Genomic DNA, 19,995 nt, shown 5'->3' with positions numbered 1-19,995 from the left:
AATTTTCATACTAATTTTAATACTCGGCAGCAAGCAGCACCACAGCAGGGGCTTGGAGCTGCTCTGCTGCAGCTCACCCTGACGTGAATGGGGAATAAGCGCGATTCTCACCCGGAGCTCGGCGAGACGAGGCGCGATGAGGTAAGCGCGGCCCTCACAGCACCGCGGGGGGTGGGGGGGGAGGGTGAGGTGGGATCTCGGGGGCGGCCGGCGGTGCTGGGGGGGTTCCCGGGGAGGAGCGGCGCCGGCCCCGCCCCGCCGTGGCCCTGCGAGGCCGGCTGTGGCGCTGCAGCCGCTCGCCCGGCCCGGCCCTCGCCCTGCCCCCTCCCGCCCTTCCCCGTCTCGGGCGAGGAAATGACCTAAGAGGAAACCCGGGGCGGTGTCGGCACGGCGGGTCCGGGGCGCCGCGGTGATGGCGCTGCGTTCCGCGGTCCGCCCTGCGCAGCCTCGGAGGCTGGAGGAGCAGGGGCGGCCCGGCAGGTCGGTGCGGCCGCGCCCGGTCCTCCCCCCCCCCCCGCGCCCTGCCAGGAGCTCCCCGGGACCGTCCAACCCCGTTCTGTCCCCGGGGCCGCTGGGCCTGAGTGAGGGTTGGGAGTCCGGCGACTAGGAGGCGGTGCCGGGACCGGGCGACACTGGGTGCTCCGGACGGCCGCGGGTGGCCACGGCTCGGTGGTGGGAAAGGAGGCTCGCTGCTCTCCTCCCCGCCGCTGTGATGGTTCGCACCTGGCGGGGTACCAGGCCCTGGCGGGTCGGGAGTGCTCACCCCAACCACGTCCCTCCAGATCGCACTAAGATGGCTTATCACGGTGTGCTTTCGGTAGGATACTTGGAGATAACTGTGCTAAGGGCACTGCCGCCAGGCTGACAGACCAAGCGGCAAGATTTCACTCTGGTGCTGCTTTTATGCTCACGCCTTTCAGGTTGCTCTGGGCAGGGTTACTTGGCGCTGCACAAACTGGCCGTTCCGTCCCCGAGCATCCCGTGAAGCTCTCGGGGAGGCAGTGGGCGGTGACGGCGCAGACGCTGCCAGACGGGCTCAGATTTGTGCTGCCTCATTGCCCTGCCACGCTTTGGCTAGGTTTTCGCCATGGGCTGTGCTGTCAGCAGGACGTGGGCCTGCCGGTGAGCTCAGGCTGCCATGAAGAGCGGTTTGAGTGCAGGTACACAGAGAGAGAACAGTGCAAATAGGGGACAGCTTAGATTGGAAGGGGTCTTCCTGCTGGGCACGGTGCAGGGGTGCCCAGCTGTTGTGAATCCATCTGGGAGGAAACTTTAGTGCAGTCTGGAGGTAAGTAATGGTATGCAGAGGAAAGCTGTGAGTGCTGTTGGTTTGTGGCAGCCCCGATGGGGCAGGGTCTGCCCTGGGCCTCCCTAAAAGGCACCAAGGAGGGCAGACCTGGGCCTCTTCTGTGCCAGCAAGCTTTGCCGAATGCTGTGGGTTGTTAATGTGTTGTGCCACAGCTTTGTGGGAAGGAGAGCATCCGTGGGTCAGGCTGTTTGTGATCCGTCGATGCACCTCTAAAGGGCAACAAGCTCTTCAGCTTTAATTGTGGAAGGGACCTTTTGCACAGAGCAGTGAGCAACAGATGAGGAATTTCAAAGAGCTGGCAAAACTAATTTGTTAAATTGCCTTCTCCCTGTTTGTGCTGCAGGTCTGGTAGCCTGGCATTTTTCATCCTGCAGAATGTCTTGTGTGTCAGAGGAAACCCTGCCTCTGTGCCGTGTCTGCCCTCTTGCCATCTTTGCTGCCTCACAAACCAGCAAAAAATTAATCTAGAGATTATTCAACACTGCAGAGAGCTGCAAAAGGATGAGATAGAAGCCGTGCTGGAATTTGGCTGAACATTTTCCAGTGTTCTGCTGTGTTCTGGGAGTTGAAGGGACCTCATTCCGTTGCAGGAGGAGAGTGTGGATTGGATTGCTTAGGTGTTGGTTTTGAATCTTCCCAGGCTTTGTGTGAAATCATCTGAATTGCTGTTTCAAAGGCACAAAAGAGTGGCTGCATGGAGTGCTCCTGCATACGTACTTCTCCTTGGTGTAACCACAGGGAAGCCTTCTGGACGAAGACATTTATTTTGGGGGATTGATTTGGTGTGCTGTCCTTAAATCTGCAAATCAATAGACTGATTTTCACATCAGAAGAATGTAAGATGCAGCCCAAAAGTTCCTTGTCATCAGCTAGTAGGAAGCAAGACTTAAAAAAATGTGGGAATTGGTCTTTGCCCAGACTTAAGGCTGGAGCTGGATGCTGTATTAACAGGATACTTCTTATTGTCTGGAGGGCTGAGGTAGAAGTCTGGGCTCCAGGACTGGATGGGACTTGCCAGGCTAGGTGGAGGTCTGGGCTCTCTGGCCAACTAAGTCCTGTTTGCTCTTTTCACAGGGGCTGCTGCTAGCACATCTGTTCCCCTGATTCTTGCTGTTGGAGGAAGCCAGTCATGGGGGAAACAGGCAAAGAAGAGTATAAAATACAGTCGTTTGATATTGAGACTCAGAAGCTGCTGAAAACAGCACTCAAAGGTCAGCAGGTTTTTTCTAGCTTTTCTTCCACACTCAGCTTGGCTCACTGGTGTGGCTAGATACTTGGGCCCCTTCTGCTGTCACCAATTGCTAAGCGTAGAAAAGCTGTTTCATAAACGCTGTTGATACGGGACTGAATCCCTCCAGGAGGTTCTTTGTTCCCTGCCTCTTCTCTCCCACCTCTACCTCATTGTTGAATCGTGGGCTAGCTGTTCAAATCCAGGTTCTCAGAGGACCATGCTCATCATAGTGCTTTTCTCTCATCACTGGTGTCTTCTTCTCTTGTTCTCACTCAGCATCTCTCTTCAGATCTTGCCCCTCACTCTTCTCTCTGTGCCCAGTTTCTGCACCCTGTCCCCCAGTGTCTCCTGCTCACAGGTCATGTCTATTCAAAGCCTGGTGGGAATTTGCTTATCTGTCTGCCACTAGCCCAACTTCAAAGCAGTGCTGGGACTTCAGATACAGATCAACTTCTTGCCTCCCTTCATTACCATCTTTTTCTCCATCACTTTTGCATCTTTATGGCTGTGTCCAGCCTGAAAAGTCTGTGCAGTTGTTGGAGGTGGTATCTCCAAAGCAGATGGTGTGCAAGAGGGACTGTGGGAGTGAGCATGAGTTTTTGTACCATATGACATAGTTGTATGGTGCTCCATGCCAACCTTGGTTGCTTCCCAGGTATCCTGGAGCAAGCAAGGCACAAGAAATATTGGATCCAGACAGTATTTCTCCTCTCTACAGACCCCAGCAATGTGGACCTGGACAAAGTGGCCAATGTTATAGTTGACCAGTCCCTCAAAGACTGTGTGTTCAGCAAAGAGGCAGGGCGCATCTGCTACACCATCATCCAGGTAAGAGATATTTGTGTCTGGACAGTAAAATGCTGCTAACCTGTGCTAGGCCAGGACATCTTCTAGCCCTGCACTCTGACTCTTCAGCTAGCATCTCCCTTCTTCCACTTGGCCCCTGCACTGGCAGGATACAGATGTGCAGCTGGTGGGTGCAGACAGCTGCAGCCTTTCTATGTCTCTGGGCATCACAGGAGGGTATCAGGATGGTCCTGCAACATCCAAATCCCTATCCCCCCTGCCCCTCTCTGCCCCAGTTTCATCCCTCCATCCTGCTTTTGTGGGGTCTTAGGCAGAGAGCAAACAGGTTGGCCAGAGCATCTTCCGGAGGAGCCTGCTGAACCGGCTGCAGCAGGAGTACAAGGACAGAGAGGATTTGCGCAACCGGTCGCTGCAGGCGTGGATCTGCTACGTCACGTTCATCTGCAACATCTTTGACTACCTGAAGGTAAGGAGCCAGAGCAGGAGTACCTGGCTGAAGGGTACCAGAAGGGCCCAGGGCAGAAGTGTCAAACGTGTGTTACAACATCCCAGGGCCACAGCTCAGCAGAGTGGGACCAAAGCCAGTTCTCAGAATGAGGATGCTCCCAGGTTATTGCTACATACGAGCAAGTAATCAGCCTTGAAGAGGCAGAGATGGCTCTGGGGACAGTCACAAAGTCTGAGCTACTGTGTTTCATACCTGGTGTTTGAAATCCCTTCATTTAACCTGTTCTGAATATCCTAGATCAAACTAGTTGCTGTTAAGTCTAAGGGTAACTGCATTTTGTTTAGTCACTTAGGTGATCAAATAATTTCTAACCCACATAATAATGGAATTTATCTGCAAGCCTTTGCTGCAGTGTGTGCTTTAGATGCCTGCTTGGTGTGGATGTAAAAGTGATGCAATTCCTGCAGGCAGGAAGAATGCTGATACAAGAAGCGTATTTCCCATAACTACCTGTTTACATTTAAAAATAGATGTTTCCTCATCGCTTGTTGAGTTTCTGTGGCTGTTGGAGAGTCAACAGTCTGGTTTTCTATGTAAATAACACCATTACTGCATTTGGCAGCAGTTTTTTTCCCTTCTTTGAAATGCAGCAAGAGAAGAATTATCTAAAATAGCCGAAGAGACTCTTCCCCTTCTGCCACCAAGCTGACAATAGCTCCTGCCTCTTTACAGGTGAACAACATGCCCATGATGGCTTTGGTGAACCCTGTTTACGACTGTCTGTTCCGACTAGCACAGCATGATAGCCTGCAGAAGGAAGAAGAGGTGAGGACGGTTGGTCATGTACCCTTTGTTCAGTTAAGGACAAGCAAAAAGCACAGCTCTGGGGGGTGAAGAGAGCTTTACGGCCAGGCAGGAGCCTTCCTCCCCATTACGTGCTGGAAGAAAACCTACTGGACAAGAGGGCTTGCACTGCAGAAGGAAGCAGGATGGAGGTGCTAATTGTGGCTCCTTTGCCCATGCTACACATCCTTCTCTTGCATAGCTTTTTTTTCCCTGTGGCTATGTCATTACTGGCTGCACACTGCTGCAGAGACCCAGCAGCACAGCCAATCCTTGAGATAAGGGATGTCTAGCATTCTGCAAGTTCATCTCCCGTCATACAAGAAAAACGTAACTACTGTCTCTTATTTTCACAGAAAGCAGCTGCTTTTCTGGCAACCCCAGTTGCTGGACATCTGGAAAAGCAGCTGTCAGACTGATCTACTGGGGCACTGCAGCCATGGGAGGTGATGGCAGACACTGCAGTGGCTGCATGCCTACAGAGTTTCTGTGTGTGTCCTGCAGGTCTCAGTGACATGCACAATGTTTTGTGTAGCTGCTACTCATCCGTCTGGGCCTGCAGAGCTGATGCTGTGCCAAATGCCAGCAGGCTCCAGGCTCTTCTGGAATTCTAGCTTTATATGTGTCTGGTCAGCATATAAAGGCGCAGAAACATACTCAGGGCATGTTTGAGCTGCCCATGGATTACTGTAAAGTGTATGAGCCCTTGGATGGGGCCCTTTGTTGTTTTTTTTTTTTCCTCAGCACAAATCTCCCATCCCTGTGATTCACTGACTTACCCCTCCTATCCAAAGATTCAGTCTGTGCCCATTTCCTGTACATCTCCTGACTTTCTAGGATTTCTAGAAAGTGTTCCACCTATTTCCCTCTGTTCTTACTCCAGCTTCTGCCTTCAGTCTTGCCAACTTGTTCTGCATCCTGCAGAAAGGTAAAACTGTTAATGGTTCATTTTTCTGGCAATTTTGCTCACAAGGTAGGGGATTTCAGGATGTGTTTTCCCAGCACTTTCCAGACATTCAGCCTTCTGGATCACAGCAACTTGAGGGAACAGAGCTGTCACCTCTTGAAAATTCAGAGCAGAAGGAGCAGCATGAGTTGATCCAGAAGTGACTGATGGGGCCTCCAGTGATACGCCAAAGTTCTTAATTCCTTTGTACTCAACCATCTCCTTCTCTTCCTTCTGAAGGTGGACTGCTTGGTCCTACAGCTCCACCGCATTGGTGAACAGCTGGAGAAGATGAACTCCCAGCGGATGGATGAGCTCTTCTCACTCCTTCGAGATGGCTTCCTTTTACAGGAGGGGCTCAGCTCCCTGTCACAGCTCCTGCTGCTGGAGATCATTGAGTTTCGGGCTGCTGACTGGAAGATGACAGACGCTGCCCAGAAATATTATTATAGCGAAGTGACAGATTAAGCCCTCTACAGCAGAGGTGGAGAGATGTCCACAGCACTTTCACCAGCAAGCTTCATACCAAGTTTGAATTTCTTTTCTTTTTTTAAGCACTTCTTGTAAATAGGATTTATCCTGGCTAAAGCCTCTGGGTATTTAACTGTCATCTATCAGTCTGTGACCGGTGCTAGCCTGATTTTGGATATTTAGGCAGGGGGGCACACTGAAACCAGCAAGTTCTTCCACTCATTTTGTTTAATGATGGGCTGCTGCCAGCAGAAGGCAAGGAAGGCTTAAACCAGCATTTTATACAAGTATTAAGGAAAGCTGAGAGCATGGTGGTTGAGCCAAGAGCCAACACTGCTGAGGGAGGCAAAGGAGAAATGTTTCACAGCTCACAGTCCCAGACCAGGTTGTTTAGGAAAAGTTACAGAAAATACTGTGGTCAGATACATCACAAATAGCTCACCAAATTGCTGCTTTCCACTGATTACTTCCAGCAGACTGGCAGTATCTGCATAGGTGTATGACTGTGGGTCGTTAGCTACCAATATCTGCTGGCAGTCTTCAGCAGGATAAGGGTTCTCGAGCACATGTAGCTAGAAGCAAGTTTTTTTTATGTTTTATATAGTAACTGTTCTGGGTCTTTTCAAAATCTATTAAGGTTCAAGTATGGTATGTTTGTATATGGTATGAGAATAAGAATGGGGAAGGAAGAAAGAAAACAAAATAGTCTATTGGGTGTCTTTTGTAATAAAAGTTTTCCACTAATATGTGCCCTGCTTTCTCTCTGAGCATTTGCTGAGATGTAAGCAATACTAAAAAGTTGGTCCTGACTGAGGCAAGAAGGTTGTGATGTTAATAGAATAGAATGACAGAGGGGGTTCATGCAACCAGAGAAGCTGGAAAGAACAGTGTGAGATTGAAGCAACAGACAAAGGTTTGGAATCAAGAAACCTTCTCCATAAAGCATTGGTATTATTTTTTTTCTGTTAACATCTCCCTGACATCCATACAGTGTTGCTGATGAGCAGAACTGAAAGTCAAGGCTAATTATGGTGCGGGAAAAAACCTTCCAGATCTGCTCTTTCCTACTTATGCAGCCAGAAAGAGAAAAATGTTGCTGCAAGAGCAGAGATTTAAAAGTCTCTAGGAAACACATTAAGTAGAATATTTTGTACAGCGTTGCATCTAAAGCTTGTCTCCACAGGAAAGTGATTACGAAAAACTAGCATATCTGTGCAGGGATCAGTAACTACTTCAGATTCCCCCTTTTCCCATCCAGATAAGCACAAAGCAAATGAACTGTGTGGGGACTAGAGAAACTTTCCTTGGCTTAGTTCAGAAGCTGTCCAGAAGGGATTTTCCACCTTTCCCTCTAATCCCCAGCTTCTCTCAACCAGGTGGCCCTGGGACTCTGCTCCCCAGGCCTTGAGAGCAGTGACAGAGCTCTGCAGTGTGTGCACCCCGTGCGGCAGCCCTACCACCAGCGGAAGTGGGCATAAGCCCGGTTGGCCTCTGCCATCTTGTGCAGCACATGCTTCTTCTTGATGATGGGTCCTTCGTTGTTGAAGGCCTGGATCAGCTCCTCAGAGAGCTTCTCAGGCATCAGCGTCCGGCGGTGCTTGTTCTCCCTGCACTCAGTGATTAACCACTTCATGGCCAAGAAGCGCTTCCGGTTGTCCTTCAAAGGCACCGGGACCTGGGACACATTTAAACCACAACAGTTACTGTACAGAAAGCGACAGCAGCCTGCACTGTTACCTTTGATCTTTTCTGCTACGGTGACCCAAGTCAGAGCTTTGGAGCTTCTACTCAAGTGCCATGATGTAGCAAAGAGGGTGGGACCGCTAGCGCTAGTACTGCCGATTCTTTTGCTGCCTTTCTCTGATCTCTGACTCCTTAGGCAATGTTTGCTGCATATCTGTCTTAGTTCCACTGAAATCAGTTTTTCTCAAAGTTTTCACTATGTTTGGCATTAAAAGAAAAACAAAACTGATAACCCACCATTGTTTATACTTATTGCTGGGCAGTTCCAAGGACATTCCTGCTCCTCAGCTTCTTGTATTGCTCTGCCAGCAAGGAGACTGGGAAGAAACAGGCCCAGGGCAGCTGATCCAAACTGAATAAAGAGGTATTCCATACCATATGACATCATGCAAATATAAGGGAGCAGTTAGCTGGGCAGAGGCTGCTGCTTGGGGACTGGCTGGGCATTGGCTGTTGGGTGGTGAGCAATTGCTTTTGTGTATCCCTTGTTTTTGTCTATGTATATACATATATACATATATGTATATGTATGTATGTATAAATACTGTTATTTTCTTTCACTTTTTCTTTCTTAGTAAATAGTCTTCATCTCAATCCACAAATTCCACTGCATTTTGTCCTAATTCTATCCCCAATCTCACTGGGGTGGGAAGGGGGGGGGGGGTAAGTGAATCATTGTGTAGTACTTAGCTATCTGCTGGGTTAAATCACAACAATATCCTACTTCTTATCTAGTCAGAGAAACTGACTAATGCCTCTAAGGGAATCACAGAATGGCCAGAGTTGGAAGGGACCTCGAGGATCATGGAACTCCAACCCTCCTGCCACATGCAGGGACACCAACCTCTCCCTTTAATACTAGACCAGGCTGCCCAGGGTCCCATCCAATCTGGCCTTGAACACCTCCAGGGACAGGGCATCCACAATCTCTCTGGGCAGCTGTTCCAGCACCTCACCACTCTCATAGCAAAAAACTTCCCCTGACATCCAACCTAAATCTTCCCTCCCTCCACTTAAAACCCATTTCCCCTTGTCCTGCTGTTATCTACCCTTTCAAAGAGTTGATTCCCTTCCTGTTTGTAGGCTCCCTTTAGGTACTGAAAGGCTGCAATGACGTCTTTTCTCCCGACTGAACAAGCCCAGCTCCCTCAGTCTGTCTTCATCAGAAATTACCATGCTCACAGGCTAGGGGTGTAATCCTGGATAGGTGTTGTTTTAATCCAGATTGCAAACTGCTTTTCTTCCTGGGGAAGAGGAGTGGCTGAGCTGAAGGGGTAGCAACCAACACATTTGCTTCCCTAGCTAATTCTCCCCTGACCAGATGTGCTCAAGACCCCCTCATTTCACCTGGTAGGTTTTGCCACCTCTTGTGATGTTGCTGAGTCCAATGATAGGCTGGCAGTTTTTCAGAGCCTGGTGGAAAATGACATAAGGGTTGCATTCAACTGTCTCCTTCTCATCATCTGGAGCTCTGTGGTACTTTTCCAGTTGCTTCCTCTTAATGTTCTCTAAAGTCTTGAGATAAAGTCAAGAAAGGAGATAGGCAGAGCAGATAGATTATCCCATGGAATTATACCACTTTTTCAAGAATTCCATATACAATTGAACCTACAGCTGGTTTTTTAGTCCTACAGGTAACAGGCCCATCAGGGATTCTCTTACTCTAATTTTACTTCACTTTCTTCCAGATTCTCAGTATCTTCCTTAGACATTGCATTTGAGGTGAGGAGGTCAAGTAGCATGACATGGGACAGGTGCCGAGGGAGGGATGGGAAAAAGCAGAGACAGCAATATGGATCTGTGTGCGTGAAGCATCTTCTCCTCCAAAGCCTGGTGTTCAAGATCCCACAGCCTATGTAATTAGCAGTTTGGGCAACACATATCCCCATTTTAAGAGCTGGAACAACACCAGCTAATACCAATTATTGTAGGTCAGAGCAGGGGTTGAAAATGTGTCATACAAGTGACACATTTGTGGGCCTTCATTGGAAAGCATACAGAATATAAGGCATTAAGAGTTAGAAGGAAGAAGCATGAGCACTCACCTGAGCCATGAGGCTTCTGGCCAGCACTTTATTCCCATCCTTCATCATCATATTGGTGAATTTACTGTGAACACAAAAGCAATCTGATTTAAATTCTCAGTTCATCACTTGCAAAAGTGTCCCCACCCTTGCGTTTTTCACATGCTTAAGTCTGGGCGCTGCTAGATCTGCTTAAACTATCTCTAATCACTACCAGTTAATAGACTGGCTTTGTGGGAAAAGATTAACTCAAATAAAGAGATTGTGCTGTTACAGAAGGCAACGTGCAGCACAGCAAGAAAAGGCCAAGAAGGATAGTCCAGCTCCCAAGTATCTGGCTCCATAGGACCTAGTTTAACAGAGATGGTGCTTCCTCTGACCTGATCATAGGGTCGCTGAAAACAGAGCTGGAGATACTAGGAGGAGCTGCTTTTATGGGACGAACAGCCTTAAGCTCTTGCTTTTCCTTTTCCTCTTCAGACAGCTCATTAAAAGGTTTCTGATACAATTCTTTGTTCACTTCTGGCTCTAGGAAGCTGGGGTTGTAGCGACTCCATCTCACCTGTGCCAATCTGCAAAGACCAAGAAGGAAGGTTGTAAATCAACACCTGGTATGTCTCAGATGGGAGCAGGACAGCCATGAGAACACATCTTGGAAATCCCTATTAAATCATAGAATCACAAGGTTGGAAACAACCTACAAGATCATCTAGTCCAACCGTCTCCTTATCACCATTGCCACCACCAGCACTAAACCACATCACACAGCACGTCCTCCAGACACCTCTTGAACACTGCCAGGGATAGCGACTCCACCACCTCTCTGGGCAGCCATTCCTGTGCCTGACCACTCTCTGAGAGAAAAAGTTCTTCCTTATGTCTAATCTAAACCTCCTCTAATACAACTTGTGGCCATTACCCCATGTCCTGCTCATTGCCTGGGAGAAGAGGCCAAATCCCTCTTCACCACAACCTCCCTTCAGGAGGTTGTAGAGTGCAATGAGGTCTCCCCTGAACCTCCTCTGCTCCAGACTGAACAATCCCAGCTCCCTCAGCCGCTCCTCGTAAGACTTGTGCTCCAGACCCCTCACCAGTTTTGCTGCCCTTCTCTGGACACGCTCCAGGACAACATCTTTCCTGTAGCGAGGGGCCCAAAACTGAACACAGTACTCGAGGTGCAGCCTCACCAGTGCTGAGTACAGGGGATGATCACCTCCCTGCTCCTGCTGGCCACACTATTTCTAATGCAGGCCAGGATACCATTGGCCCTCTTGGTCACCTGGGCACAGTCGGCTCATGTTCAGCCGAGCATCAACCAACACCCCCAGGTCCCTTTCCTTTTCACAGTCATCCAGCCACTCATCCCCAGTCCTACAATGCCTCATGGGGTTGCTGTGCCCAAAGTGCAGGACCCAACACTTGGCCTTGTTGAACCTCATCCCATTCACCTCAGCCCAGCGGTCCAGCCTATCTAAATCCCTCTGAAGGGCCTCCCTGCCCTCAGGAAGATCGACACCACCTCCCAGCTTGGTGTCATCTGCAAATTTACTGAGGGTACACTTAATCCCCTCATCTAGGTCATCAATAAAGATATTAAATAAGATGGGCCCCAGTACCAACCCCTGGGGGACACCAGTTGAAACGGGTCGCCAGCTGGAATTCACTCCATTCACCACGACCCGCTAGACACAGCCTTCTAGCCAGTTCCTTACCCATAGAAGTGTATATCTGTTCAGACCACGGGCAGCCAGTTCCCCCAGAAGAAGCCTATGAGGGATGTGTCAAAGGCTTTGCTGAAGTCTAGGAAGATGTATTATCGATGGATATTAAGATATTATAATCACAAAATAAACAAGAGAGTTAGGCGAAGTAGACTATGATAACAAAAGAGAATAAATGGAAGGCTTATGCTGGGCCCCTTATGCTGGGCTCACCCACAAAACACCAGAACAGGTGATCTCCAGACGAGATCCTTCTCCACTGGTAGCCAGCTCTTCAATAGGTCTAGGAGGGGTGCAGCCAGGCTCCACCCCTTCCGGCAGCACAGCTGAATTGCCTTCACCTGTGCTCCTGTGGCTGATTCATGGCTCGCCTCAGGTGATCAATCAGAGGTTCAGGCCGTGACTCAGCAGTTCCCATACACAAGACTACATCAACAGCCCTTCCCTCATCTACCAGACTGGTCACCCAGTCACAGAAGGAGATGAGGTTGGTCAAGCACGACCTGCCTTTCACGAACCTGTGCTGGCTGGGCCTGATGCCCTGGACACAGTGCACATGCCGTGCAATCTCATCCAAGATGATTTGCTCCATAACCTTCCCTGGTAATGAGATCAGGGTAACAGGCCTATAGTTCCCCAGATCCTCCTTATGGCCCTTCTTGAAGATGGGAGTCACATCAGCAAGCCTCCAATCCTCTGGGACCTCACCAGTTAACCAGGAGCTTTGATAGATGGCTGAGAAGGGCTCAGCAATCACCCCTGCCAGCTCCCTCAGCACCCGAGGGTGTAGTCCATCCATCCAGTCCCATGGACTTGTGACAGTCCAGAGGAGAAGCTCTCTGACTGCCTCCACCGGAACTGCTGGGGGCATCTTCTGAGCAGCGTCCCAGACTTCCAGATCGGGGCATAAAAAGCCCAGAGGATAACTGATCTGGCTATTAAAGGCAGATGTAAAGAAGGAATTGAGAACCTTAGCCCTCTCCTTGTCCTCAGTGACCACATTCCCTGCTGCATCAAGTATAGGATGAGAATTATCTTTGGTTCTTCTTTTACAATTGGTATATTTATAAAAGGATTTTTTATTGTCTTTTACTGCAGAGGCCAACCTGAGCTCAAGTTGGGCTTTCGCGTTCCTAACCTCCTCCCTGCATACCTTAGCTACTTCTTTGTAATCTCCCCAAGTAGCCTGCCTCCACCTTCATCACTTATTCACTCGCAACAGCAGAGCTGTAGACACTAATGTACAAGGGCAACACTGCAGCTGCAAAACAATCCCTGCACCACAAACACAGCAAACTGAATAGGAGCCAAGCACTGCAGCTCAGGAAGCTGCATGCTGACAATCACTGAGCTGAACACTGGAACAAATCAGTGCAACAAAAGCAAAGCGCAGTGAACCTATCAGGTCAGCACTGCTCTGCAGCAATGGCTGTACCTCACTCCCACTGGAGAGAAAAGTGCTGAGGGCTCACAGGTGGCAGCTGCAACATGTTGGGGTCCAGATAGTTTGCATAAATACATCAGTGCTAGTGGACTGGGGGGAGGAAGGGGATGAAGAATATTAGAACAGAAAAGCAGTGCAGAGGTACCTATGCCCTGACACAGCTGCACAGTAATCACAGGATCATTAAGGCTGGAAAAAGACCACTAAGATCAGTAAGTCCAACCCCAACCCATCCCACCATCATCCAAAATTAGTAACCATGTCCCTCAGTACAACATCTCAACGTTTCTTGAATGTTCTTGAACCCTCCAGGGATGGTGACTCCCCCACTCCCTGGGCAGCCCATTCCAGCACCTGAGCACTCCCTCACAGAAGTATTTCCTAACGTCCAACATGAACCTGGCACAACGTGAGGCCGTTCCCTCGTTCCCTCCCGTCCTACCGCTGCTACATGGGAGAAGAGGCTGAATCCCACCTCACCACAACCTCCCTGCAGGCACTTGTACAGTGCGATAAGGTCATCCCCGAACCTCCTCCTCTTCACACTAAACGATCCCAGCTCCCTCAGCATCCCTCCACAGGATTTCTGTTTCAGACCCTTCTCAGGTCCTTCTCTGGATGCGCTCCAGGATCTCAATGTCTTTCTTGTAGAGGCCCAAAACTGAGAGCAGTACTCGAGATGCGGCCTCGTCAGTGCTGAGCACGTTGGGATGATCGCCTCCCTGCTGCTGCTGACTGTGCTACTTCTGATACAAGCCACGAAGCAACCTGGGCACCCTGCTGGTCCGTGTTCAGCCGGCCGTCAGCTCCCACCCCGCAGCCCTCCTGCGGGCAGCCCCACGCGTCACACTGCTGATACCGATGTTACCGCAGTGTGCGTCGCTCCCTGCTCGGCCGCACTCACCGAGGCAGCCATGCCCGCAGGCTCGGGCGCAGCCCCGCCGCCGTGGGCGCCGCCATCTTGTGGTGCGCGCAGGACCGGGGACGGAGGCGACCCGGCCGCGCCTGCAGGAAAGAAAAAGAAACCGCTCCAAAAAGCCGCATTCAGCTCAAAAAGAACATGAACCCCGTGGCAGCGCGGGACGTTTCCTCCCGGTGCTGCAGGCGGCAGCAGGATTCGAACACCGGAAGTTCGGAGTTACCCCACGGCACCGAACCCCTCCTGACGCAGAAGCAAAACGACGGCAGCCCGGGGGGAAGCACGCGCTTGGCTCTCGCGCAGGCGGGGCGGGGCGGCATCATGGCGGAGGCGGAAGGGGAGAGCTTGGAGTCGTGGCTCAGTGAGTAGCGCGGGCTCGAGCCCCTCCAGCCCCTCTTTTCTCCACCCTCTCCCTCTCAGCCCCATCCTCGTCGCTTCTGGTGCCTTTACTCGGAGGCCGATTCCCGTCTTCCCCTGCTTTCGCCTCCCCCCCGCACGGGTCTGTCAGGCCGATTCACCCCCGGGCAGAGCTGCGGAGGATCCCCTGTAAATTGCGCTCCTGCGCTGTACGGACGTGTTTCCGTGCGGCCGGGCCGCGCTCTGTGCCCGGCACCGCTGGGGGGGGTGGGGGAGGAGCTGTGAATGCCGTTATGCCCATTGGAAGGCTGCAGACTGCAGTATTTAAAAATCCGTTGTTAGGGAAAATGATTTTGTAACGACGTCGCGCTGTGACATTGTGGGGTCCCGCGTAGGTCGGTCGTACGGTCGGTCGGGGTTTGTGTTGCAGGTGTTCCCAGCGCAGGGACTGGCGCTGCTGGACGCGGCGCGCCGTCCTTTGCCGATGCCCGCAGTGACGGCGCCGGCTGGGAGCCGTGCAGGCAGCGGGGCTGCGACTGCCGCGGGATGGGGCGGTGGTTAGGCTCAGTGGGCTTTAATGGTCTTTTCCAGTCTTAATGATCATGTGTTTCCCCTAAGTGCTTCAGAATATAAAAGTTGTTGTGCTTCTTCGTTCTGTTAAGATCAAATAATTCTTGTTCCTTTTTGGTTCGTTTATATGAGATTTAATTCAATGCACGGTGTTATCGTTGCTGACAGCAGTTATTGGCTACAGGATGTTTTCAGCTCTCAGTTCTTGTTTTAGCTCAACCCCTTCTGTCCCCTCGTTGTTCCACTCCTTCTCTGAGCTCCCACAGTTTGTTAATATCTCTTTTTTTAATTGTAGCCAGTGAGACACTTGAAGAAATGCCCACATCTCTTCCCTTTAATCTTCCTCTGAGCAGAACTGACTCACCAAATTCAGTATGTGTATGGAAATATCTGTAATAGGAAGGATATTTTGGATTGTGCAGCCTGGAAGGCTCTTTGGCTGCTTTTTGTTTTTATTTTTAGTTGTGGAAGTTGAGAGAGAGGATAACATCCTGCTTGCATGGTCAGTGAAGCTCTGTCACTGGAGAACATGCTGAGGAGCAGCACTGCAAAGCAATTCCTCGCTGCCAGCACTGTTGCCTGCTTCTGTTTCAGTAACCCATGGTGTTAAATGCTTGAGCATCGATCTCTCATCTAAGATAAAACATTTATGTCTGGTCACTGCTACCATGATTTGTTCTGGTGTGATTGTACAGCTCCTCCCACAGTGAGGGAGCACAGATCACTTGAAAATAAATTACCAAAGCAGCCATGCAGATGGGGAGGGCAGGGTGCAGATGCTGTGCATTTGAGTGCTCTCACCGGGCCTTCTGAGGTTATTTTTTTTTGGAACTATCGGTAGGATGTACTGTGCGTCACACTAAACTTGAGGGGCATGTGCACCTGCTGTGCCCTTTTTACAAAGGCAGGGCAAAAGCTGCTTGGCAGCATGGCAGCTTCCCACTCACAGGAAGATGCCAAATGCAGTAAAAATGCTATTCAGCCTTCCAGCTGCCCTGTCTTTCTCATGGAGTGGAGGCACAGAGCCATGAAGTAACATCACCCTTGTGTTCTAGTGCTGCGCTTTGGTCTGCGATTATCTTGCATCTTCATCTTCTCATTTCAGGCAGCTGGGGTGAGTGAAGGTGATCCTTCCTGTTCTATTCTTGCCTGCAGGCTCTTTCCTTGTGCTTAGTTGAAATAAAAGAGGAGGTTAGAAGACAGCATTGGTTGTGTGAGCCCAGCTTTGACTTGAGTGCTGCCTGTTCTGCTTCTTCCTAAAAGAAACTTACTGTATCACATTCGTGTCAGGCAATGCAGGTATATAATAGATGCAGATGGATAACATATTCCAATTTTCTTTATTTCTTTTTCTTTTTTTTTTTTCTTCTTGTATTGCCATGGGCCTAGGTTTTAAGTTTTCCACTAAAAATAGAGGATTTTAGATTATCTTTTCATTAATGTAATGCATCTTCATGTGTGGACATGCTGAAAAGGGTAAGCAAAGAAAACTGGCTCGCCTGGGATGCTCTCAGCACTGAAGAGGCCACATCTCGAGTACTGCGCTCAGTTTTGGACCCCTCAGTACAAAAAAGACATTGACCCAACCAAGAGCCATTCTTTCATCTCGGCCTGCAGAGCAGCAGAACTACTTTAGAACACAATGCTATTTGATTTGCATGAAAATATTTAAGCTTGTTGCGAGGCTCTGTATTCCTGATGCTTGCAGAGCGCTCTGCAGCTATGAGTGTAGTAATAAGGTTTAAGTGTCACATGTTTCAAGCAATTGCCTGTATTTTATCCTGTGCTCTATACTATTTGGCCAAGTAATGCATTCTCTTCTGTATCTATTTGCATTGTATTCAAATTTTGAGAAGTGCTTCTTAAACATCAGCCATTAGGTAGCCCAGTGCATTGTTTTTCTTACAGGGAAGAAAGATCTGTGTCTAGTAATCTCATCTGGAAAATCAGATTAATGTGGGAGTCTTGTCTGCTGTAAATTCATTGGTCTGTCGGAGCCAAGTAAAACTCATGGAGAAAATGCTTTCATAACAAAAAATGTGCTGGTAGCCTCGGGTTTCTGCAGCCAGTGCGATATGAGGGATGCTGGTGTTTGAGGAAGGATCTGTCAGTAACATGTCTCACAGTGCAGCATCTCTCTGGGCATCCAGGGTTTAAATTCCCTATCAGTTGCAGGCTGTGATGTTCATTACTGCAAGAACAACTCAGTGAATAATAATAAATTTAAATTCATTGTTCCCAGGAGAAATGCTGAGGCATCTAACAGATCACTGATGCTCTAAAACAAGTGTCTGAGCTAAATGACTGATATTAAACATCTGATCTGCCAGCTCTTGCTGCTACAAAGCTCCCAGGAAATACAGAAACAATTTCCCATATGAAAAAATCAAAGAGTTTAGCCTCTAAAGAGTTTAATGTTATAACCAAATAACATTTCGGGCAGAGGGAAGTTTTATGAGCACAAATATTTTCTTTTATACTCTCATTCACAATACGGAAATTGTGTGTTTCAAAGTATTTCATGTTTGGGATCTGTCTTTTTGGAAATCTGATTTTCGATGGTTGTTTGGGTGCCTCAGTTTAGATGTGTCGTTTCTCCGGAATGGAAGTAGCATATGTGAACTTTCAGTCTTCATTTTATAGTTGGTAACAAATGTCAAAGGCTTTTCTCTAGAAAGTACATGACCTTTTACGCTGTTTCTTTTTTCTTGAGCTGTAACATCTTCTCTTTCCCTTGCCAAAGATAAAGCGACTAACCCATCTAACAGGCAAGAAGACTGGGAATATATCATTGGATTCTGTGACCAGATCAACAAAGAGCTTGAAGGGTGAGTGTGAGTCCTCTTTAGACTCAGTAATTAAACATATGCAATTTAGAACATGTCATTTAATCATCGGAGTTTCATATTGGCCTTCCTATATATACTGATATTGCAAAGGAGATTGGAGTCAAAAGAAAAAATGTGCTGCAAAGTTTGCATTTTCTTATGTGAAGGGCAGCGTGGTTTACGTGCAAACTGAGCACTAGGAAAAGTGAATCCCGAATCTGCCTTTTGTCAGCCTCTGCTGCTACAGAGTTCTCATCCAGCCAAACTCGTTCCTAGTTTGCAGTCTGTAAAATGGGGTTATGACTCCTAGTGCTTCACATCATTGAAATCTGTACAGGACTTAACTGAGGAAACCTAGGTCACAGCATTCCTGTGAGCTAAGGAAGATGTTTTCTTCAGGAAAAAGGAAATTAATGCATTGAGTAATTATGTGGTTTCCTGGGCTTGGACACTGTACTTGGGTGTTGTTTGGCCCATCCCATGGAGGAATCAATCTGGAATTCGGACTGCCAGTCCTACTTCCTTTTATGCATGCAAACAGCCAGGCTTATAGAGATGCCCTGAAGATTTTTTTGTTAGCCTAAAAGTACTGGGTGACATTTATTTTAATCATATGAAAAGCCTCGCATTTAAACAGCAGTATTTGTGAAAGCCTGAAAATCCCTTGCTGTGTTTGCCTGCTTTGTTTGTAATGAGCACTTGCCTTGTTTCAGGCCGCAGATAGCTGTAAGACTCCTGGCTCATAAGATCCAGTCGCCGCAGGAATGGGAGGCAGTCCAAGCCTTGACAGTAGGTATTCCTTGCCACCTCTCTCCAATCCAGTTACACATCATTTGGTGTCTTCCATAGAGAGTATGAAAGGAGCACAGTGTGTGTTAGTGATGCCATCTGGGGCTGGATTCCCTTCTTCTCTGCTGGCAGGGAGCATGCTTGCCAAACTGAAGTGTCCATATTAGTCAGTAGCGACAGACAAGACTTTGTATGTTTCAGCTGCTTTCTTTTGTTATTCTCAGGTAAGACTTGTGTTTCTTGTTGTGAACTCTAATAGGGAGGTAATTGACTCATAAATACGTTGCTGGGAGTGGGAGAGTTGCTGCAGCCCTTGGTGTGTCACCTAAAGATTGAGGGTCCATGCCTGTAGGCCACTGATGGGGTCCTTCAGTTCCCCTATAAGCAGAACATGTGTGCTGTTACTGTAGAGTTTTTGTGTTTGCTTCAGCTCTTGTTTCTGTTACTTGAATGCAGGTGCTGGAAGCCTGTATGAAAAATTGTGGGAGAAGATTTCATAATGAAGTAGGAAAGTTTCGCTTTTTGAATGAATTAATAAAAGTTGTGTCTCCAAAGGTTAGTCCCTGTGCCTTGCTGCTGTGTTTAGTTATTGTCTGGCCTTCATGAGCAACAGGCAACCTCCAGAATGTTTCTATCTGCCTCATTGCATTCACTAGTGTATATTCAATGAGGATTTGTTTGCTAATTTTTTTGTGTGCTCTTCTTATTGCTTTTCTCAGTAATCTGTGCTTATTTACTATCAATGTATAACTCTTGTACTGTTATGAAAGTCCTTGTGTTATATGAAGCATTGAGCAGTCAACTGCTTGTTTTCTTTGTTTAATTTTATATTTCCAGGACAGGGAGGGATCACCCCAACATCAATGATGCAGGAGTTAGAGCATGAGATTTGGCATCAACCTCAGAGTTGTAATCTCACTTTACTGACAGTTTGTCATGCAGAGTTCCAAGGCAATCCTTCAGTATCCACGATTGGTTTAAAGTGGCAAAAGATAGATGGAGACACCCCAAGGCATAGTTAATGCAGTGAAGTATTGCAAAATTCTTTCCCAATCAAGACAGTGGGGAAGGTGCAGTATCTGCATTTGAAAATTTTTAAATAGCAAAATTTTGAAACTAACAGAATATCTGTTCTTTCTTTTATGAAGATCACAAATCACAAAGACTTTGTTCACTGTTACTTCAGAAAAATTAGAGAAACATTTTTTCATCCCAATATGGTGTCTTAGATCTTTGGTTGCATACTTCAGTGTGTATCACTGAACTCCCCCTGTTGTCTGTGTTTGGGCTTTCTCCTTAAAAAGAAACTAAGAATGTGGAGTGTCTTCATCTTTTTCTCACTCTTAGTATCTAGGAGATCGGGTCTCAGAGAAAGTGAAGACGAAAGTCATTGAATTGCTGTATAGCTGGACAGTGGCACTACCAGAAGAATATAAAATCAAAGATGCCTACTACATGCTGAAGCGACAAGGTAGGAGGTCAGCTGCTCATTCATGTGTTCTTTCTAGCCTGTGCCTGTATGCAGGAGTGGCACAGTACATAAAA

The 19,995-nt window shown here is 48.3% G+C and overlaps 3 protein-coding genes across 11 annotated transcripts in view; 2 read left to right on the top strand and 1 right to left on the bottom strand.

The window, feature by feature from the left end:
- Positions 1 to 392: 392 nt before the first annotated feature.
- Positions 393 to 6,801, top strand: MIF4GD (MIF4G domain containing). Of its 4 annotated transcripts, none has more exons than XM_042865063.1 (6): positions 393 to 480; positions 2,384 to 2,520; positions 3,259 to 3,368; positions 3,658 to 3,813; positions 4,528 to 4,620; positions 5,825 to 6,801. In XM_042865063.1, exons 2-6 carry the CDS (start codon positions 2,439 to 2,441, stop codon positions 6,050 to 6,052), a joined length of 669 nt encoding a protein of 222 aa, XP_042720997.1. In that variant the 5' UTR covers positions 393 to 480; positions 2,384 to 2,438; the 3' UTR covers positions 6,053 to 6,801. The 4 variants fall into 4 exon arrangements, with proteins under 4 accessions (XP_042720997.1, XP_042720994.1, XP_042720996.1 ...); XM_042865060.1 differs by having other exon boundaries at positions 3,196 to 3,368; XM_042865062.1 differs by lacking the exon at positions 393 to 480 and adding an exon at positions 579 to 817 and having other exon boundaries at positions 3,196 to 3,368.
- MRPS7 (mitochondrial ribosomal protein S7) lies at positions 6,266 to 14,213 on the bottom strand. 2 transcript variants are annotated; one of them, XM_042865058.1, is made up of 5 exons: positions 13,892 to 14,213; positions 10,203 to 10,394; positions 9,844 to 9,907; positions 9,146 to 9,313; positions 6,266 to 7,730 (listed from the first exon to the last, which is right to left on the bottom strand). In XM_042865058.1, the coding sequence occupies exons 1-5, from the start codon at positions 14,029 to 14,031 to the stop codon at positions 7,509 to 7,511; spliced, it is 786 nt and encodes a 261-aa protein (XP_042720992.1). In that variant the 5' UTR covers positions 14,032 to 14,213; the 3' UTR covers positions 6,266 to 7,508. The 2 variants fall into 2 exon arrangements, with proteins under 2 accessions (XP_042720992.1, XP_042720993.1); XM_042865059.1 differs by lacking the exon at positions 13,892 to 14,213 and adding an exon at positions 12,979 to 13,173.
- The window catches only part of GGA3 (golgi associated, gamma adaptin ear containing, ARF binding protein 3), a 27,684-nt gene continuing 21,861 nt past the window's right edge, over positions 14,173 to 19,995 (top strand). For 4 of the 5 annotated variants that reach the window (XR_006177756.1, XR_006177755.1, XM_042865054.1 and 1 more), the window contains exons 1-5: positions 14,173 to 14,267; positions 17,577 to 17,661; positions 18,375 to 18,450; positions 18,907 to 19,005; positions 19,798 to 19,921. Coding sequence is in view for 2 of the 5 variants with exons in the window: in XM_042865054.1 (XP_042720988.1) it covers positions 14,228 to 14,267; positions 17,577 to 17,661; positions 18,375 to 18,450; positions 18,907 to 19,005; positions 19,798 to 19,921 (424 nt within the window). In the remaining 3 variants the exon portion in view is untranslated. Of the gene's footprint in view, positions 14,268 to 17,576; positions 17,662 to 18,374; positions 18,451 to 18,906; positions 19,006 to 19,797; positions 19,929 to 19,995 lie in introns of those variants that run through there. The other variant, XM_042865055.1, reaches the window with a different exon arrangement.

This window comes from Lagopus leucura, unplaced genomic scaffold (assembly GCF_019238085.1).
Source record: "Lagopus leucura isolate 7727_CA_CO unplaced genomic scaffold, USGS_WTPT01 Super-Scaffold_797, whole genome shotgun sequence".
Lineage (NCBI taxonomy): Eukaryota > Metazoa > Chordata > Aves > Galliformes > Phasianidae > Lagopus > Lagopus leucura.
The sequence above is the reverse complement of the archived record's forward strand: the minus strand, read 5'-3'. Positions and strand labels throughout refer to the sequence as shown.

Coding starts and splice junctions, on each gene's coding strand:
- MIF4GD (XM_042865060.1), top strand. CDS start 2,439: ATGGGGGAAACAGGCAAAGAAGAGTATAAAATACAGTCGTTTGATATT. Junction 3,369..3,657: donor TCTGCTACACCATCATCCAG/GTAAGAGATATT, acceptor GTGGGGTCTTAG/GCAGAGAGCAAACAGGTTGG. Junction 4,621..5,824: donor GCCTGCAGAAGGAAGAAGAG/GTGAGGACGGTT, acceptor TTCCTTCTGAAG/GTGGACTGCTTGGTCCTACA.
- MRPS7 (XM_042865058.1), bottom strand. CDS start 14,031: ATGCGGCTTTTTGGAGCGGTTTCTTTTTCTTTCCTGCAGGCGCGGCCG. Junction 9,908..10,202: donor TTCAGCGACCCTATGATCAG/GTCAGAGGAAGC, acceptor TTGTGTTCACAG/TAAATTCACCAATATGATGA. Junction 9,314..9,843: donor CCAGAAGCCTCATGGCTCAG/GTGAGTGCTCAT, acceptor CTTTATCTCAAG/ACTTTAGAGAACATTAAGAG.